This window comes from Carassius auratus, unplaced genomic scaffold (genome assembly GCF_003368295.1).
Source record: "Carassius auratus strain Wakin unplaced genomic scaffold, ASM336829v1 scaf_tig00001402, whole genome shotgun sequence".
Lineage (NCBI taxonomy): Eukaryota > Metazoa > Chordata > Actinopteri > Cypriniformes > Cyprinidae > Carassius > Carassius auratus.
The window spans coordinates 87860-109382 of record NW_020523357.1 but is presented as its reverse complement, the minus strand read 5'-3'; the positions used below and the strand labels follow the sequence as shown (position 1 = coordinate 109382).

At 37.1% G+C, this 21523-nt stretch overlaps 1 protein-coding gene across 1 annotated transcript in view; it reads right to left on the bottom strand.

The window, feature by feature from the left end:
* LOC113069324 (E3 ubiquitin-protein ligase NEURL1-like) overlaps positions 1-18175 on the bottom strand; it is a 29508-nt gene extending 11333 nt beyond the window's left edge. The window contains exons 1-3 of the mRNA XM_026242325.1: positions 17964-18175; positions 7171-7412; positions 5413-5734 (exon numbers count right to left, since the gene is read on the bottom strand). Of these exons, the coding sequence (XP_026098110.1) occupies positions 5413-5734; positions 7171-7412; positions 17964-17997 (598 nt within the window). The 5' untranslated portion in view covers positions 17998-18175. The remainder of the gene's footprint in view (positions 1-5412; positions 5735-7170; positions 7413-17963) is intronic.
* Positions 18176-21523: the final 3348 nt, after the last annotated feature.

Genomic DNA, 21523 nt, shown 5'->3' with positions numbered 1-21523 from the left:
CTCGGCTGTGGATTATAAACCCATTATGTTATTATCTTCCATGTTGTTTTGATCAGTTACTTGTTTTCCCTAACATCATTCAGTCTGAGGCTTTTTCATTTTGTACCACCCATTTAATTTCACCTATCAGATACTGAAATTTTTCACTATGACTCTGACCCAGGAAACATGAGAAGGTCTGTGTAGTCCTAAATATGTGGATGTTTATCTAGCAGTCTATAAACTGATGTTTGCCCATAACTCCCTCAAAGAGGCCCTGAAGAGCTCTGCCTATATATAAGACAGCCACACTTTATCTCAGCAGCACTGTCTATGTTTGGATGTCCTGAGGCCTTGGTATGAGCAAAATTAATGAAAAGGGGGAGTTCTAAGTTTGGAGAAGGGATACAAGGACACTTAACAGCAGGAAAAGGAAGGTGTTCTGTTTTGGAATGGGTCACGCTGCACTTTCCCGCCACCTTGAGCACTCTTCCCAGAACTTCCTGAGATGGTTCGAGCTCTTAAAAACAGAATCTGACCTCTTGACATGCATTTCTTCTTATTTTTTTTTCCTTCTTTGTACTCAAAACATGAAATACTGTCAAATAGCCAAATGGTATAACATCTGCTGTTCTAATTTCTTTAATTTGTTCCACCCCAAAGCAGTTGGCCAGCCAAACAAATGCAATTACTTCTGTTAATACCCATTATGTGAGCTAGCACAGAAACAACCCATCCATCTCATTAATTCACTCTTTCTGGCTGAATTGGTTAAATAGTCCATATTTAAGATATTACTTTTGGAGGATTATGCTTTCAGCGGGGGACTTTCAATTAGGTTTATTTGTCTGGAATGGCCCACCGCAGCCAAGTCAAACTTGCACGTCAATCAAATAAATCAAGAAAATCTGTATAATCTGCATATTTCTTAACAAATATTATAGAAGTGGTCCATGTATGGCGCTTTCATTCAAACCAGGAGAAAGCCTTGCTTATTTATTTTCTACCCCTTAACATGAAATGAAAAACAATATTAAATCAAGACTTTTGCTGTATATGAACACAATGTATACCGACCTATTTGGAAACTTAAACAGAGAAGATTAAGATAGTTAATCCATTAAGATAGTTCTATAGAACTCCATTCATGGAATTCCATTAAGACTGTGGTTAACTATTCTTGTAGCCAAATTGCATTTAGCACCACAAGGGTCCAGTTAGCCTATGTAATGTTAGGGAAACCAGACACTATGCTCTTGCTACAAAGTCCAGATGTTGTACAAGCTATTGGATGTGCATAAAGAGAGGGCTTTCTTTCACAAGATTGCTTGGACACTGGAAGCACAAAGCCTCGAAGTTAAATGCATGAAATGTACCATGACGCCCCCAACATGAGCCATTAGGTCTATTTGTTTGAGTCATAAGATAAAGATGGCTGACACACAGTATGAAGTATGTAGTCTGTAACATTTTCATTGTGTATATACTCAGTACAATATTTAGTCCACTGTGGGCTCTTCTGACTTTAGTCTTGTTAATATACACAGATGAGCCAAATGAATGAAAGGAAACTATGTCGGTAACTGTTTTTGCCAGCTAAATCTAAACACAAGAAGGGAATTTATTTAATTATTTATTAACTTAATTTTTTTTTTTTTTTTTTTTTTTGTAAATTGGTGCTTCCCAATGAGTTGGTCCACCAGCGTTTGCTGCATTTAGCCTGGCCAGTGCTTGAGAAAAGGGTTACTGAGGGCTGGGATATTTATTAAACTCCATTTCAGCTTCACTGCATTTCCAAATGCCTTAAGGGACGATTTCATTTCACCAATATATTCTAGAACCCTGAAAGCTACACCATGCTAGCAAGGTCCAGCCATACTCTAATCACATACTAGAATGAAGCCCGCAGGATCGTGGTATCACCTCCTAGCTGCAGGAACGATAAAGAGTGTTGAGGAGGGGATATTACAGGACAAAGGGAAGTTGGACAGACTGAAGAACTCAGTGAGTGAGTGTTGCCTCTAAGGAAGGAATAAGTATTTACGTGCAGGAGGCTGATTTACTGCTCATGGCTATATTTTTCCCTGTCAGTGTTTTATTAGTGATGGAGATAATTTTATCACCATTCAGAAGTCAGGAGACAGTATGTCAGTGTCACTGCTTATTTGAAAATGACTGCAAACACCTTCTGTTAAAGGTGAAATGTGTAATTTCTGCACTGCTAGTTTCACAAAAGTTTTTAAACCTGTTTCCCTAAACCCCCTGCCATTGGTTGGTTACACAAATAATCACACCCCCCCAAATGCACACCATTGGTTGAGTTTATGTTGTTGTGTTGGGCTGGTTGAGATCCTTGGATATGGGAAAAATATACTTTCTGACCACAGAAAAAAACATTTAACATAGCTGGTCTAAATTTCAAAATAGGCTAGTAATTAATACCCATACAAATTACAGGCAAATGAACTAAAACTAAAAAATAAACAAACGTAGAGACAGTTTACTTAAAAATTGCTAGTAACTTAAAAAAAATACAGGGAAATGGCACGTAACACATTGAATTAAATATGCAATTTTAAAGTAGAAAGACTAAAATAGCATTTCCTTGTAAACATGTACTCAAATAATCTAGTTTTATTTACAGCTTAATGTGTAAAATCATTTAAAAATCATGTTAAGAGTTTCTGTGTGTTCTCCAAACTACTATTACAACTATTTCTCAAGACTATGATAAATCATGAATGAATCACAGTGCTATCAATCACACACTCTCGGCAGTTTATGAGTTATGGTGGATTAATTAAATGTCAACTTGAAGACTATCCTGAAATGCATGTCTGGCAACCATAGCATCAACTTCAGGCCAGCAATGCATTCTCACACACACCAGCATATGCTATACCTGAAATGATCTCAATCATTAGTGAAAGCTGTGTTGTTAGTGTGGGTGTGTGCGTTTGCGTTTGTTATTGTGTACAGTGTAATCATTTGTGTGCTTGTGTTTCAAACTCACAGGTGCATGATAAAATTTCATCATGCATTTCAGCCCGAGGCACTCAAAACACAGTTTCACAAGATAAGAACGGCTAGAATTACAAAGAACAGTTTATGGCATCTGTACAAATGGGCCATAAAGCGTTTAAATTCATCTTCAAACCTCATTCTGTTAATGGTTTACAAATGGTTCCACCAATTTAGACCAGTTTTTCATCCTCAATCAAAGCTGTATTTATCTAGCACATGAATTGAGAAAAACATGCAAGCATTTCTTTAAGATTAACATGAAACTGCATTCACAACCTGTTTTTCTTCTCTAATGCGACATTTCTGAGTGAGAAATTATATTCAACAAGAAAAATGTAGGTCAGGACTTTTATCCATTGGGATTTTCATCTTTCAAGAAAAATAGTCGTTCTAAACCCGATTTTTGCGTTTGCATTTGATTGTGTAGGCCTACCCCCTCTTGAAACACTGCTGGGAGCAACTCTTAACTGGGACGCGGAGGCTGAAGGTCAAGTTCACCCTCAAGAGCATCACAATGTATCCCAACGTTAATGCTTTTTTGTTATTTGTTAAGCTATTGCAATTGGTCCATTTGTTAATTACATTAACATCAGCCAGAATTAATTCATTATTTACAAAGGCACAATTACAGACAAAAGCAACCTAAAACAAAGACTAAATCATTATTTACTCATTCATTCAATCATTCATGAATGTGAATGGTTTACGACAAGACCAAAACAGTGTATTAATAAAGTAAATACTATAAAGGGCCAGTTTTTGATTCCTCAGGCTTTGCGTACAGTCACTAACAAGTTCTTCCTTCCCACGTCCTGTAAATAAAGGCATTTCATGTCAGCCCAAAGGAAATTGAGACTCAAATATGATCGTTTCGGTTCTGACATCAGCACTCCAGGAGCAACGTTTGATGGAAATACAGGAAGAGCTCTTTTGATCTTTCTCTTAGGCTCTATGCACACTTCCAATCCCTTCTGAGAAGAGGAAATGTGACATACTGCTGGAAGGTGAAAAGATTGCATACACACGTGTTTCAAAGGACGGATGACTAGTTTGCGTTCTATTGTTTGTTCATAGTTTATGTTGCAAAACATTGTGCTGATAAGTTTATAGTGCACTTTCAGAGCTCACACTTACTGCTTTTGAACACATTGCGAATACTGCTACGATAAGCGATTAAATTAATACATATTGCTTTTGCATGCAGTGTGAAGCAGGTATTATACAGTCACACACACATACATTCTTGCGTTTCAGCATGGCAGCAGACCATCGAAGAACATAGGTTCAGCAGTGCATGTCAACTCTGTCCTTTGTGAGGCAAAGGCACAGATAAAGTTACTCGCACACGTAACAAAACACATCCCACACAGTGGACAGATAGCAGACAGAGAGGCTGCCGTCAATGGCCACAGAGCTCAATTAGGATAAATGGAGCTATCTCTGGTGTATGTGACCTGGTTCTATAATTAACCCTGGGGGATGACAGCATTAAAGCCTGCTGCATGTATGCGTGTGAGATGTGAATGTCTCGCCTCTTACTGCCAAACCCCCCTTCCATGCACAAACACTTGGCGGTATATCAAAGCGTGGCGAATGGTATGTTCTGCTCATGACAATGTTGACTGTGATTATATACAGCAATACATCTAGACCACTGCCTTCAGGTTTAAGCTCTCTGATTTACTGTGTGTTTGGAGCAAGAGCTATTCTTGATCATACACTTACATAAACATTAAAAAAAAAAAATGAAGACAACTTTACAAGCATTAGCACATTACCTAATTGAAGGTAATGCACCTAATTCATGAAATAGTCTGAAAGATTTGTTAAAAAAAAGATTGATCCAGTTCAGAGTTTAGAGTAGTCAGTTTATTAGATATATTATTTATTATATTTTTGTTTAACTTAAATGAAAAAAGCACTTAAATGTAAAAATGTTAGCTAAAACTGCTCTATCAAGAACTGTTAACTCGGGGCAAAATGCTTTGCATAGGGAGGAGACAAGCAACAGCTTCACATGTGCATTGTGAATGTGTTAACCGATTAACAGGTTTTCATAGACAAAAGAACCAAAATGATAACTATTTGGGAGGAAACATTTTGTGCATGTAAAGTCATGAAAAACATATGTGCAAAGTATTCATAATACATTTTTATACACCTGAAATAATGCACACTAAGTTTGATGTCTAATTTTCACCATTCTTCGAAAAATGTTTTAGAAAAAAATCGTTAAATTGTGAAAATCTTTTATCATTGATTATCATTTATGATTTTTTCCAAGTTAAAAATCAAGCAAGCATTAAAAAACCCTACTTCAGTATTTAATTTTACAGTCTGTTAGAGCATAACATTTAGACTTAGCGTGAATTGGCTTAACTACTGTATGCAAACAGTTATTTTTCTCACCCAGCAGTTGCACTCCTCTGGTCAGACCGTAGACATCGATGAGGGCCCATAGTGGCTCTGTGGTCCGAACGCCACTGAAGAACAGCATGGGGCTGGAATCGTTGATGCGATAAAATACTCTCCCCTTCTTATCCACCCAGAAGGAAATGAGGTTTCCTTCATTTGCAAACTCTTCTGGCAGAGCCTTGGCCCAGAATCCACTCTGGGATACCAGGTCAGGGCAGGCGTATTTGGGCAGGCTGTCGGGATTGATTCGAGATGGGTCCTTAGAAGTAAAGCCCAGGCGGAGAGCGCCACTCCAGCAGCATTGCTTTTTAGTTATCTAAAGACGGGGGAAAAATGGATCTGTTATCATTACAAAATTAGAAAGTGTTATTTATGGGTCACTGCATAGCATAGAAATGTTTACTCTCAGAAATACTAATATATGGGACATAATTTATGCAGTACCTCTAGCAGCAAGAAAACTATTATTATTATTTTTTTTTTTTTGTAAATACAAAGTTTTGAAACTCTAGATGGCACAGGCCAACGTTTCTTTCACATCAGCAGCCAATGAGCTTGCTCCTCAACATTCAAATACTTGAATACACTTCAGCCACCCTTCACCTTCCCCAGCTCCACCTGTATAGATCTGCTATGGGGTGAGTTCATGTATGTTACAAATGGAGGTTATTGCAAATATGTTATATGTGCAGCAGCAGCATCAGTATTTCCTACATGATCACAGCAGCACGTCTGTGGATGTATTGGCAGTAGCAAGTCTTGGCAGCAACAGCAGCATAGCAGATCTATTCCACCAAGACCAAAAACATTAACATTGCCATGTATATTACCATGCTAAAACTCTATCATGAGAGAATTTCTTTTGGTTCCCCAAACACAAAATTCTTCATCCATATTCTTTATAATCTCATTTCTGTTTTGGGCAAACAACTGGGATTTTAATTTACATTTCTTTCCGTGTCTTTTCTTTCCTGGAGGCTGAAGCAAGTTTACACTTAATTATTTTTTTTAAACCTTGTGATTAGTTTCAACTTAATTCTTTCAAAGTTTAACTTGTTTTTCCTTTTGTAGCAGTGCCCCAGGCCAAACAAGGGACTCGTTGTGTGATGGTCATAAATGGTTGAGCGTAGGGGACAATTGAGGGGATGTATGAGGTCGTGTGGTGTGTTTGGAGTAGAGAAGCTCTGTTTTATTTGATTTACAGTAACTCCAGGAATGAGCACTACAAACATTTCAAGAACACAGTGACTTATATCACAGCCGCTCTGCACTGCTGAGAACATCAGGGTTAAGACTTGACTAACGAGGGAGTATAAAACAAAGCTATCTGTGTGTGCTAGTCGAAGAACTGGTTGGGCTAGATTAAGTGCCATGGTCTGGGATAAGAGTGTTTATTTTGGGGTTGTTACTGCATTGACCTGGGAAGCGAGAACTTGCGCAACTTCTTTACGATGTGTTTTTAAAGTACAGTAATAATAGAGAACCCAACTTAGAAGGATAGAGAAATGAAAACTCATTTTTCTAAAGCGTAAACTGTACAGTAATTCAATTTTTACACTAGACTAAGACAAGACAGATGAATATTTGTAACACAAAGTCGTCTTTGCTGTAGCGAACTCTCAGAGGTATTCACATCTGCCTATGTGTATCGTCCACTTGAGCATTCCCGACTCACCATCCACCCCAGAAAATCCCACTGTTCCCAAATATTCAACATGCCCTAGATTCATCTATGCCTTTCCTTGTTCCTACCTTTAGGCGGACCTGCTCATAAAGAGCAATGGGTCGGTTGCTGAAAGTGATGCCGTTGCAGAAGCTGGCCTGCCGTTTGACGCTCCTTTGTGCTAGATCCATGACTATCTGAGAGCCTTTAGCATTGGGGTGGAAGAGAAGGGGGCTCACAGGGACACCTCCGCATGGATGCAAGGGTAAACAGCGTTTGGGTTTGTGGTGGCATCGGTGAGCTGTTGAGGGGAACGGTCCACCCAGAGAGTCTAGAAGAAAGAAATACTGCTTTAAAAAAACATGTTCCACCAGTGTCATTAAAAAGTATAAATGATCATTTTAATTAATCTAAAAAAATAAATGATGGTGTGAAAATCAGTCTTCTCTCCGCTATAATCGTGTTTAAAACCTTAGCTTGGTATGACTAAGCCTGGCCTTTACTTTCAAATCAATGAACCGCATGAAACAGCATCAGCCCTTGCATGGTGAGATTTGTCTGACCCCATTTCACGCAGCATTTGTGTACAGCATTTTCGTTGGACAAAGTGATTTTTAGCTTTGTAGATAAATCTAATTCGCTTTTCCCAACAGGCTGTACTGAACTGTAAAATTTCTGTATTTTATTGCGATGTGTTTATGAATCATACAATATGTTGCACAGCTGATTTGTCTTTGCTTGTAGTGACATAATGGAAAATTGCGTTGACTGATTGTCAGTGTATTAATTCATAACTGTCTTTCTCTCACTTACAAGCTCACAAGGCTTTGTGTGTGTGAAGCTCAACACCTGAGTAGAGGTGCACTTTCATGCTAATCTGAGCCTTACATTTTACAGTTCACATATGCAACAGGAATAATTTACATGATGACACAGCGCAACAAAAGATCTGAATGTTTTTTTTTATTATACACCCACGTGCCAAAACAATAAGAGTTCCACAATTCCACCTTAATGCACCTATATCTCTCAATATGTTATACTTAAAAATGCAGTCATTTTTAAACTAGGCTATCTATCTAATCTTCTTACTGTCGCTCTGTCATACTATCTATTAAAGTGTCTCCATACTTCTGAATTGTTTTAAATTGTCTTTATAGTTGAGTTTGCATAATTGACTGTATTTCTATCTTTTTAGCCATCATATATATCTGTCTTACTGTCTATCTGTCATACTGTCTATTTTACTGTCATGCTATTTATCAATCATATAACCTTATATTGTCTTTTTATTCACATTGTGTCTTTTTTTTTTTTTGCCAGACTTCAAGTTGGCAGACTTTTAACTACAACTGTTAAAACTAACGACTGGGTTGTTCATCTCATACACACATACTGTAGTATGACCAAAATCGGATACATGTACAGTATATCACAATACGAGTCATTTTTATTTCACCGTAATGATGTATATCATGATATAGTGATTTTTGCTTTAAATAAGATCTTTATGATATCATAATTTTTGATACCATATTAATTTAATAATTTTTGTTACCATTGTCAATATCACAAAAAAAGTAATACTAGCCTCAATTAAAAAAGGGACAGACAGCAGGAATATTAGACTGCTGTCACTTTAAGAGCTGCCCCAATCGAATATACTGTTAAACATATGTTTGACCTTCCTTACTGTGTTTATGAGAATACTATAAGTTTGTTTTTAACTGTTCAAGGCCTATAGAGTGGCAAAAATAACTCCCTTCGATACACCCGCGAACTATGAAAAAATGCTTCTCTGATAGTGCGTGCATAGAGCAAAATGAGTTACATTTTCCTGCTTATTGTATTTCGATGGCTTAAAATCACTTGTGTTTAAACCACACTGCTTAAAAACATGTGCAAGCGATAAGTTTTCGTGGCCACGTAGCACAGCAAAGTCACATGAATGTGTAAACCATGATAGAGACAAAATCTCTCTGTAGTCGGTTGACAACTGGTAAATCGCCCACCCCTAGGGCACAAGTAGCAACATTAACAGTGGACTAGATGCAGGTGTGACCAGAGTAATGCTGTTTTGACCTAACAGAAAGTGAATATCTATGTTAGAGGCACAGTAATGATTTACTGTAGTATTGGTTCAGTTGGGACAGTGTCATCCATGAGCGGGTTCAGCTTTATGGCTTTCCACTCTGCATTCATTCATGTCCAATATTCACCCAGTTGGCAAGGGGCTCCTTTAACAAGATAACACACCCTCACAGGTCTGTAATGGCACAGTTGGAGGAGCATCCAGTGATGACACCAGTCCTCTCAGCTATTGTGGCTCCCTTGTAGAAGCTGATAGTGGGCAATGACATGTTTCCTGAGCAATGCAGATAAGGCATTGCACAAGAGAAGAGAATAAAGACTAGATGTTTTTTCTATATCTGGCAACCACAGGCTCATATAAAACTATCACATGACAAATATTGTATTATCAAAACATTAATATGCCTCAGGTGTCTTTTCAGCCTTGTAAGTTGCATACGTGTGTCTGTAAGTGTGTGTGTGGGCAGGCCTGTTAGCCGACGGACATTGTGTGTAACACTAATAGTCTGAGCACACCGAAAAGAATACATTAGCAAACCCAAGAGCTGCAGCTGTCAGACAGAAAATGGAGGTTAAGTAGCAGCTCATGTTCCTTAGCAACGCTGCCGTGGTGATAGCTTTCCGTTTTCTGCTGATATGAGTTCAGTGTCTGTGTTTTCACTTAGTCTGTCTGGAAAGGAGAAGACTATCCAAGATCGGTTTAATCTGTTAATTGTCTTTTGCAAAATCTGTAAATTCTGTTTTGTGTCTAAACTGGGTTTGAGGCGGAAGCGAGACATTGTACGAATTATTGGAACAAGTTATGGTATGGCGGAAACAATGTTAAATGTTCCATTCAAACAATGTAGGTTCATTATGCCAAATAATTAAATGATAATTTAGTTAAAATCAACATGAAATCAGAATTGACCTTCTTAATGGTGTTTCTTGTCTAATAGCAAATGAGTTAATTTCAATCACTGTGAAATAAAAAAATACCCTATTATGTTTCTTAATAATGTTCCTGGTCATTTTGTGAACATTCATCACTACAAGTTACCCCCCCCCCCCCCCACCCCATTGATTTAGCAAACTTATATTAAGTCCAGCTCCATTTTTCAATATAACACCTACTTTTTATGATGAAATCATTTCCTGGTCCCACCCCACATTTTTTCCACAGTAAAATCTGTTTTGAATAGCAATTCACATCGACTTCAATAACTTTCTGTTGTCATCCTAAATTGTATTATATAAGATAGACACAAGTCATAAAATATAACAGCTCAGGACCTGCAGAGACACATTCACACATTGTAAGTAATAGAAGCCAGTCTCCCAACACACAAAAAGCAGATTCCACCCTGGGCTACCAAACACATCATAATGCTGCTATTTCTATGGTTACCACATTCTTTTTTAAAGTAACCAATGGACAGGAAATGATTCTTACATAAGTTCATCCCATAAAGAACAGCCTGGGTAATGGAATAATGATGCTGAAAATATATCTTTGCCATTACAGGAATAAATTACAATTGAAATATATTCAAAATTATAACAGTTATTTTAAATTGTAAAATATTTCACAATATTTTGATTCTTTCAAAATCATTTTAAAAATTCCTAATTAAATGTAGCCAGTATTTTGGTCTTCGAAAGGTTTTTGGATAATTTTTAAACTAGGAAAGAGGTTTAGCAAAGCACACTTGTGTATTTTTTTATTGAAGAGGACCTTCACATGCTAAGGTCAGGTTTAACTTCACTGCACGGAATAAGGTTGTCAGGTAGCTGAAATCTTTATCCTCATTACATCCTCATTACCAAGCAGACATGTTCAGGGCAGGTTCAGATGTCTGACTATAGGTCAGAGAATGTCATGTAATGTGTAAACACCTCACATCACACAGACTCAATGTTAAAATAAAGTGCTTGGCCAGCAGCACTCCTGGACTGTTTTTAAAACAGAACATCCCGAGGCTGACTTTCTGCAGTTTCGATTGCTGAATATACATAAAGTTTGATTCAATGTAACTTGCAAAGGAGCACTTTTATTACATAACATACATCCCAAGGAGACAAAGTCTACAGCCACATATATTCAACAAGCAGACAGTACAATATCTGTTCTGTTTCATCTGTTCAACAGCAGGAAAATCTGGTCAGCTCTGACCTTTTTTTTAAATCTGTTATCTAAGAATTAGCTTTTCATTTGCTCTGTTGGTAATCACATTAATTGTTCCCTTTCAAGGGAACTTCTAACTGCGTCCTCTAGGGGTCATTATGGGGAAACTAGAGGATGCAGTGATCTCATTTCCTACTCAGTGAACCATGGTTACATATGTAACCTGAGACATTCCCTTTCAAGGGAACTTCGAACTGTGTCCTCTAGTTTCCCCAAAGCGACCCCTAGAGGATGCAGTGTCTCGTTCCCTACTCAGAGACCCACAGTTAAAAACGTATCCTGAGACATTCTTCTGTAAGTACATGTCCCCTGATACTCAATATAACTTTATTAGTAAAGTTGCTTTTGGGTAAGAGTTCCTGTGGCTCAGTGGTAGAACACTGTGTTAACAGCACAAAAGGTTGTGGGTTCAATTCCCAGGGAATACACCTACTGGTAGAAATTATAGCCTAAATGCACTGTAAGTGGCTTAGAATAGAAGTGTCTGTTAAATGTATAAATGTAAATGGTATCAGACACCAGATTGTAAATAATCTACTTGAGAATCAAGTGTTTTTCCTCAATCATTAAACAGTTAGATTACATTAACTCATGGAAAAGATTATCAGAAAACCATTGCATATTGAAAATGTAGTTTCAAAAGTGACTTTTTGCTTAAATGTTTAAATAAAATTATATAAAATGGGAACATAAGCAACATCTTAGGAAGAGATGTACATGTACTTGGCAACTATACAATGTTTCTAATCCATCTGAGGTGAGAGGCACATCATGTGACCATAACATGTGAGCGTAGTAGCAAGCTTGGCTAAAGATTCATATGCTAAATGTTTAGTTATTCTGGTTAAAATCTAGCAAACACCCTCTAGCCTCTGCTTTATACAAAACCCTTGCTCAAGTGTCATCACACACTTCAACTCAAAAAACAAACACTGTCACACTTAGTATAAACATCAACACTAGAAGAATACATTAATATCTATTCATTTATTTTACATTCAAATAGCTCAGAACTTTATTAAACAAGTAGATCTAACTTTTTTTAATGTTTTTGAAAGAAGTCTTTTATGTTCACCAAAACTGTATTTATTTGATCATTAATATTGTGCAATGTTATTTTCTAACTGAATATATTTTAAAAAGTTATTAATTCAAGCAGTTATTAGAGTGTCACATGATCCTTCAGAAATCATTCTAATAATCTGATTTGTTTCTCAGTGATTATTGGTGATCATGGTTCTTATAATTTTCTGTGTCGAAAGCAATTTTTGCTGTCTAATATTTTGTGAAAACTAAAATCCCAATTTTAAAATTGGGAATCGTTTGAAAAATGTATACTGTAAATGCCTTTCCTGTCACTTTTGATTCATTTGAACATTTACTTGTATAATTAATAAATGTATTAATTTCTTACTTATCCTAAACATGCAAGTGTATCATAGGTTCCACAAAACAATATTAAGCAGCAACTGTTTTCATCATTGATAAAATAAATGTTTCTTGAGCACCATTTTAGCCTATCAGAATTATTTCTGAAGTATCATGTGACACTGAAAACTGTAATAATGGCTGCTGAAATGTATAACAAAGTATAATATAAAAATACATTTTGCAGATTTTAGTGATGTTTTTTTATGATTACTCACAATTTATGACATTTTTGGTTACATAAATGTCAACACTATCATTTTTCTGTTCCTGGGTGTGCATGTCCATGTTTGCGATTGTGTTCTGAAGCTAATTAGCAACTATCTGGTCGGGTGGCAATAAAGTATGGTGAATGAGTGCAGAACATATTAAGCGCTGCTGTGGTCTTCTGTCATGGCTGGCCTGCTCCTACAGTAGGTGATCTGATCCGTACATAAACACCAGTGTGTGGTGGTGGTGTCATTTCATTTCTGCGGTGGATTAAATGACTCATCAGTGGTGTTGTGCTTCACAGAGGTGCAGCGGATGGTTACTTAGCAGCATCAGCACCTGACCTGCAGACATATGTTTCTGTCACGACATAGAAACTTAGCGATGTAATCACAGCATGCATTGTAGATAAGAGCACTTTCTCTGTTTGCCTTTTAATAATCTGTCACCGCACCGCATTGACTCCTTGTCTGCATGTCAACCAATCACTGATAATCAATCCCAACATGCCCCATTAAAAATTCCACTCCAAACAAACTCCAGTGCTAACAGTTTCCTCATGTTGTTTGTGCACCGCTGTCTTATTGTGGATTCAACAGAATAACACCATGGTAATTGATTCAGTTATTTCAATACTTTCCGTGCCGATATAAACAAATTAGCAGCAAATTTATTTATTTTACTTTTTTATTTAATTAGACAAAATATTATGCATGCACACACACACACACACACACACACACACACACACACACACACACACACACATATATATATATATATATATATATATATATATATATATATATAATTTCAATATATGTAATTTATCTTTTATAAGTACCAGCTAGGTTTTTTATATCGGTGCATCCCTACTAAAAATCAATTGCATTGTCTGTTAGCGCCAATCGTTGCATAAAATCTACTGTATAATATAAACATATGCAAATCAGATAACTGTGCAAAAATTTACAATTTGCATATTGCTTTCAGTTTGCACTCATATTTCTCTGTTTTTGGACTAGTGACAGTAGGAAATATCTGTAACTGTCATAATGTTCCATTTTTAACAGCCTTTATGAAAAAAATGCTACTTATTTTTTATTTCTTTCCTATCCTCAGAGACCAGGATGTGCTCCAGAGGTGCATGAGAAACACCCAATAGTCTTACACACACACACACACACACACACACAAACACAAACAGAAGCATATCTATCCAGCTCAAACACTACAAACCAGACTATCTTGTTCTCAGTTCAGGACAGTTTCCGTTTTTATGCAAAGATCAGATAATACACTGTAATTCACTGTATTTAAGGTGAAAGACATGTATCTGGATAAGCAATTTATATCCACTAAACCAAGATTATATCCAAGAACTAAAAAAAAAAACTCAGAAATGGGAACTGGAAGGTGAAACCAGAATGTTAGGAGCCACAGATATCTTTAAATGATGTGTGCTCCTGGTAAATGTTTTTTTGTGTGTGTGTGTGTGTATGTGTGTGTGCATGTTTTTGTGACATATCAGGACCGAGCGCCAACCTCCTGCTCTCTCTTGTGAGGCCAATAAGGAAGTGACTAAGGCCCAATCCCAATTCTATTTTATACACCTTCCCCTTCCCCTACCCCTCAGCCTACCCCTTCCCCTTGTCCCTTGAAACAGAGTGTCAAGGAGTAGGGGAGAAAATATTCCCCTAAGGATTGGGACACCACTACTATGCCGTCACACATCATCATTCGTCATCTAGCTCTTACAATACACACATATACTGGTGTGCATTAGAGCCTTTAATTATCGTTCTGTATTAATGAGCTGCTTACTGACACACACACACATATCAGAAATCGCGCAGCTCACACATCCAGGAGAAAATAAACTTGTCAATGCTGCCCCACGACTTTTATAAAATACAGTTTAAATACTGAATCGCTACATTACTTTTTCCAGCAGCGAGAGGATACAATCACTGTTTTTAAGTAAACTCACTCTAAAAAAAAAACGCACAGACGCGAATACACGCAACTTCTAATTTTTTCTCCCTCTCTCTCTCTCTCTCTCTCTCTCACTCTCGAAAAGGCAATATTTGAGAAAATGGTTTAGCGATTTCTAATTATTGGGGGGATTAGCCCCCATCAATGTCTACGGTAGTTATCGCCCTGATCAGACATATGCTGTGACACTATCATGCAGTCTGTAATGATATGACGTTAGCAAATATTAGCGATTTTTTGCAAACATTTCTTTAAGTAACATGACCATTAACATGAACTCACAATTGAGTGCAACATAAAACAAATGATTAATTTTGGTTAAAATCTTTATTTATGCCAAAAAAGCTTATGTGTCTTTTTGTTCGCTGTAGCAGCCATGTTTATGAGATAATTCATACCCCTTCGTTTGAAGTGTGGTCCTGAAAAATCTTCGTTTGAAGGGCTATCTGGCCATTCCCCTTACCCCTTCCCCTCCAACCAAAAGAGAATCGAGACAAAGGGAAAGGGCTAAGGGGTAGAATTGGGATTGGGCCTAAAACTGCAATTCATCGTCCGGTCGCTTGAGGCTGGCTGCAAAAGGGAGTCAATCCCATAGACTCCCCATGTTAAAATGCCCAACTTTACAGCAGAAAAAACATGTTTACAGCCTGGTGCAAAAAATGATTTTGGTATAAATAGCTAATTTTGCCCTTCATGACAACTGTGAGGGGGTGATTTTTTTTTATAACTCATCCATAAATTATATTAAGATTTAAAGTTCTGCATAATTAAGGGTGTGGCCACTTGAGCGACAGGTGGTTTGCCGCTGCTGACATAGCCGTCGCGCTAGGTGGGCGTGGCTTCAGCAACTAGCTCCCGCCTTTTTGCCCATTTTTGATTGTCCGGGAGAGTCACGCGGTGATGCGCTGCCAAGATGGCGACGGCCAGCTCTGCACACTTTAGGCTTCAAAAACACTTCAGGAGTCTACATGTGACGTCACGGACACTACGTCCATGTTTTTATACAGTCTATTATCAGGACACAACTCTGTATAATGACATGGGTATGACACAGGTATTACAAGGAGAGGGTGACTTATGAGGACATAACCCATGTCCTCATTTTTCAAAATGCTTATAAACCATGCAGAATGATTTTTTTTTTTGAGAAAGTAAAAATGCACAAAGTTTCCTGTGAGGGTTAGGGTTGGTGTAGGGCCATAGAATATACAGCTTGTACAGTATAAAAACCATTACGCCTATGGGATGTCCCCACTTTTCACAAAAACAAACGTGTGTGTGTGTGTGTGTTTAAGAAAGACAAATTTCAAATGTCAGAGCAGCAGCCAGTAAAACAACGTTTGAGTCTGGCTTGCGTCATTTCCCAATCCTGTTTCCACCTCTTCTTCTCATCATTTCCTTTGTCTTCTTAATAGTCTCCAAAAATAAAATTAAAAAGATTTCAGCTCAAGTTTCAAGGCCTCAAACAAATGCGTATGCTTTAATAAAAATAAAAAAAACAATCAAATGTTTTTTTTCTTCTAATCAAATGTTGTAATGTTTTTGTTTCAGAGCTCATTGATTTGAATGTAAGCTATTGCACATTGCTTGTGTTTTTCAATGTGATTTATTTATCTATCTATTAATTCATACATTTCCTAAGGGGTTTCCTCATGGTATGAAAATATAGAGTACGTTTCCGACAAGTGCGCTTTTTACTAGCACCAGGTGCTACTACACTTTCTGGACTATTATAACTCTAGTCCCGGTTTACCTGATTGGATGTGCTATAGTGCTCTAATTAGAAATAATGATCAAGTGGGTCAGATCCACCAAGGGTTCAGATTAACTCCAGGCCAATCAGCTGCACTCAGAGCAAGAGTAAGACAGAGGGATTTACATAAGCCAACTGCTCATGTATGTTTCAGTTACTATCACCTGTCCAACACGGAAGAATATTCACCCATTCACCCTGCAGGCCAACGGCCAGAACATCCCATACCAGATCAACTCCTGACATTTAAAGCATACTGAATCTATACACCACATATGTTCATTTTTGCTATGTTTTGGTATAGTAACTACTGCTTAATTGGATAAATAAATATACTTATCCATATTGGAAGTCTTGGCATTTAAATGAGTAGTTAGTAGACAAAAATTCAAGTGGATTAGTCACTAGGGGATTACTTAAAAAGCACTGACATAAATAGCCTAGTAGTTGCAAGTTGAACAAGAAATACATGTTAGAACGACTTGCCAAAACCAATACTGTAGCAGCACAACAGCCTGAACATGAATTTCAGAACAGAATCAAAAAGGAAAAGTATAAATCAAAGTTAAAAACGTATCTCTTCACTATGGCCTATGATGTGTGATGCTGTTTGTTGTCTGATGTTTGCTTGGTTGTGTACAAGTCTTTTACAACATTGCACAGCACGTTGGTCCAACTGTAATTGTTTTTAATTGTGCTTTATAAATAAATTGAGACTTGAGACTGTTCAACCAACAACCGTGTATTTTATGTAGAACTAATCAATTGATTTATTGATTTATTTGGTTCTCTTTTAAACCAGCTGCCTCGCATGTTTGTTAATAATACAATCGAATGTTGTAAAAAAAAAAAAAAAAACGCTGTAAATCCTTATTATTTCCGACAACAGAGGGATTCCCCACAAATTCCCTTCCCTTCCTCACGCATTCACGCTGCTGTGGGGGAAACACGTCTTCACTGGCACGAGACGCGCTCGTATGTTCGTTCCTTGGAGCGCAAAATCTCCAGAGAGCTACACAAATGCCGTCTACATTAATTCTAGGACTTGTGCTCGACTGTGTTTTGTGTTCCAATTATTCTGATGCCTATGTGATATTTAGAGGCAGACGTTTTCTCTCTAAATTCTCTTATAGCCTATCTATCTGTTCTTCTATCTATCTATATCGGAGCGTTCATCAGCAGGCAAACATAATGAACATCATTCAGCGGTTTGCATGGAGATCCTAAACGCAGTTCCTCACCGTACAAGGCGTTTCGGGTTATCTGGCCTCCCATGACTCAACGCCGGGTCACTGTTTTCTGCTGGCCGCCTTTATTTCTCAAAGGTTGAGAGTGCGATAATTCCACACCGACATCATGCTGGAGGAAAAGCTCTCTCGGCCCCCGAAACGAGATGTAAACAGTCGGACACTCCTCCTGTCTCGGTGCTCATTGACTGAGCGCGCGGACACCAGCGCCACACTGACTCATTTACATAGAAGGCGGAGTCTGAGGGCGCTTTACTGGGAGTCACGCCCCTCAACTACAGCCAGTGTTAATTTATTAATCATTTTGTCTTACCACATTTTGTCTTAAACGTTGAAGACTGTTTTTTACAAGTATATTGCATGTGTGTTCGCAGGTATTAACAAAACCATATTTTGGGTGTCAAGACTAGGATGTCGTATATATGCACACTTCTCTGATGCGGTTGACTTCCAGCAATATCTCAAGAGGAAGTATAGCTTTCAGTTTGAGGAAAAGAGGAAGTGCCAAAAGAGGCATATTCTTTAAGCAAACACAAAACAATGGCAAAAACTTGGGGAGATGATGTTTATGGACATTTTCTGTTATGTCTTTAAGATACAGTAAAACACAAAACTCTAAAAAGTAGCCTACACATGGCCAACCTATTCTATATATCAGAAGAATGGCTAAATTTGTCTGTTACCCCAAAACTCCTTTCTCCCTAACTTTCTGGGAATATTGTTCTCTCTTTTCTGTGACCCTTGTTTAGCATTATCTTGGGTCAATACTTACTGGGAACTCACTGATCTGGGACCAGGTTCTCATAACCCAAATTTTAAACTCATCCGCTTCAAGAAATGTTTCTTCAGCCAGTACTATCGCTGACACAGTTCAAAGGGTGGTTTACTCATTACACTTTAGAATTGACATGGCAGAATTTCATTTATGTTACCTAAATATATAAATACAGTATAAGTCAGTTAATAAACAAAGAGCTGGAGAGTGTTACTAAATAAATGTGATTAAAAAGGGCAGGGAGGACAAAAGCTCAATTAAATGCATTCTCACTATTGCCTCTCTGATTACGTAGAAAACATTATCCACTAAAATCACGTTAGCAATAATATTTACTTTTTTGCCTTCCCCTTTTTAACAATTGGAATTTTGAAGGGAACCATAACAAACCACAGGCCTTCGCTCTAGAACACCACCACTTTGATCAAAATGAAATCATCGCTTGCTCCACAATGATGGGCTGATTGGTGCTCTCTCACTCACACATGGTGCACACATTTTTGGAAGCCAATGCCCGAAGTTCACAAGCGCTTTTGTGCTACTTTTGTTTTTAGGAATAGGGGATTGTCATACGACTTTCATTAGCACTGCTATGAATGATGAATTGATATCCTTTTACAATACACGACAAAATTAAATTAATGATGCTCTTACAAAAACCTCCTCTGAGAAATATGACAGTGTATGTTTGCCATTTACTGTTTTTACATGTTTTATTTTTTATTGAGAGGTAATAAAAGGTCATGCAGTTAATTGTTTTTTTCAGGAGATTTTTTAAAAATGTTCTTTTCCCTAAAGCTTCCATAACACAAACCTGCATACATACACACACATATGTGATACATTTTAAAGCGCTTATACCGGTAATCAGATTACTTTTTTGTATATTATATATATATTATTTAAACAATGGCAGTAAATTATTTATAATATATTTATTTTCCTTGATTCTTCTTTTTTTTTTCTCTTAAAGTTTTCCTTTTCGTTCTCTTTAAATTTGTCATTATTATGATTTAATTAGTTATTTAATAGCTTTTCATTACCTCACAAAGCATCCAGTTCTTTCAGTTTGGGAAACCTTGATGTAATTGAATGTGTAATTTATGATGTTGATAAAAAAAGAACAGAAAAAAAAATCTTACAAATTATGTAAAAGTAATCAAAATGTAATAGTAATCAATGTATAATAATGTATAATAATACATGTGTAATAATATGTATTAATATGTGTACATTACTAACTACAATTTCTGTTACGTTATATATATATATATATATATATATAGGTTAAAATTCAGAGGAAGTAGTAGCTGCTATGTGGTACCGCCGCAAAGAGCAAATGGTTTTCTACTACTTTCACCACCATATACTCTGGTCAACACATTTATGGTAATTGATTTATGTGCCTATAAAACTGAATAAACTCTGAAACCTGAAATGACTGGAAGCACATTGAAATTGGCTGCCAAAGTGAGATACTATCCTCATTAGAACCAAGAGACAGGCAATGCAGGAACAGCACTTATAGGTGACTTGACAAGCACTGTGGCTTGCATTTGAGCCCTATTATGCTGACCTTTAGGATTCAGATCCTAAAGTAGGAATGTTCCTTTGCAGATACGTCATCAATCCTGCAGTCACAGAGGAGTTTGCTGAGGCTGAATATTTGTATGTGTATTATTGTGTTTGTGCATGCTGTATAAGGTTATCACGAGGTTGCCCCTTTCTCCTTTTAATTCCAGATACATATTCTCTTACATAATACACTCAGAGAGAGAAAAATGTTTTATAGGGGCTCTGCTAATAGAGCAATCTATTATATTCCACATCCTATGTCAAAATACTTCAGTTTACATTGTATAATTACACCTCCTGATCCTGCACACAGTCTCAACCTCGAATTATTGAAATGTCATCTGTTTTATAATGCATTCTCAGTCAAAAAATAAAAAATAAAATAAAATAAATCACAATATTTACCATTGTCCAAAGCACAATATTTCCAATGTAAAGTAGCTTTGCTAGTTTCATGTCTTGACTTTGGACTGATTCACAAAAACTTCCTTTTCACATAGTACAATAATTTCAACCTAATTTAACAGTTCATGCTTATTTTCGATATATTTGATAAGTAGACATGTGACGAGCAAAATAATGTATCTCCTTTATTATTGCAAAATTAACCCTTAAGAAATATGACTTTTTCTGGGTTTCGTCTACAGCAACTCACTATTCACTTCTTATGTTTACCAATATACATCAGATTGTATGTTTAACTGGAACTCAGCCATGTTAACTATTGTTTCACAGTCCATGCCATATTTCTTTCTTCATAATGATTCTGATTACATAAGCACCTTTTTCACCCTATATATTCCCCGTTCGGTACTGCATTTTGCATCTGTCTACAATTGCTGACGTTTATGTTGGCCATACGGGGGACTTTTCCTGACGTATGGATAAACACTAATCAGTCTCACCATGGCTTGGCACCCTCTTACACTGAGTGTTCTTTAGTTGCTGATGTTTAATAAATTAAATGTTAAAATGGGGTGATGTGTTGGACTTTGAGACTGCATGTGCCACCATTATGCTATTGTGAGCTTGAGTGAATAGTACACTCTTGAATGATACGTTTGCTCACAATGCCTCAGGCTGAGTATCTCCTTTTTGTTGTTTGGTGGTAGATGAGAAAACTGCAGGCTTGAGCCAAATTTAGCTTGATAATATTGATCAAGGACAGACATTGCTGCTAGTGTCATGCCGTGCAAGCTGGAGT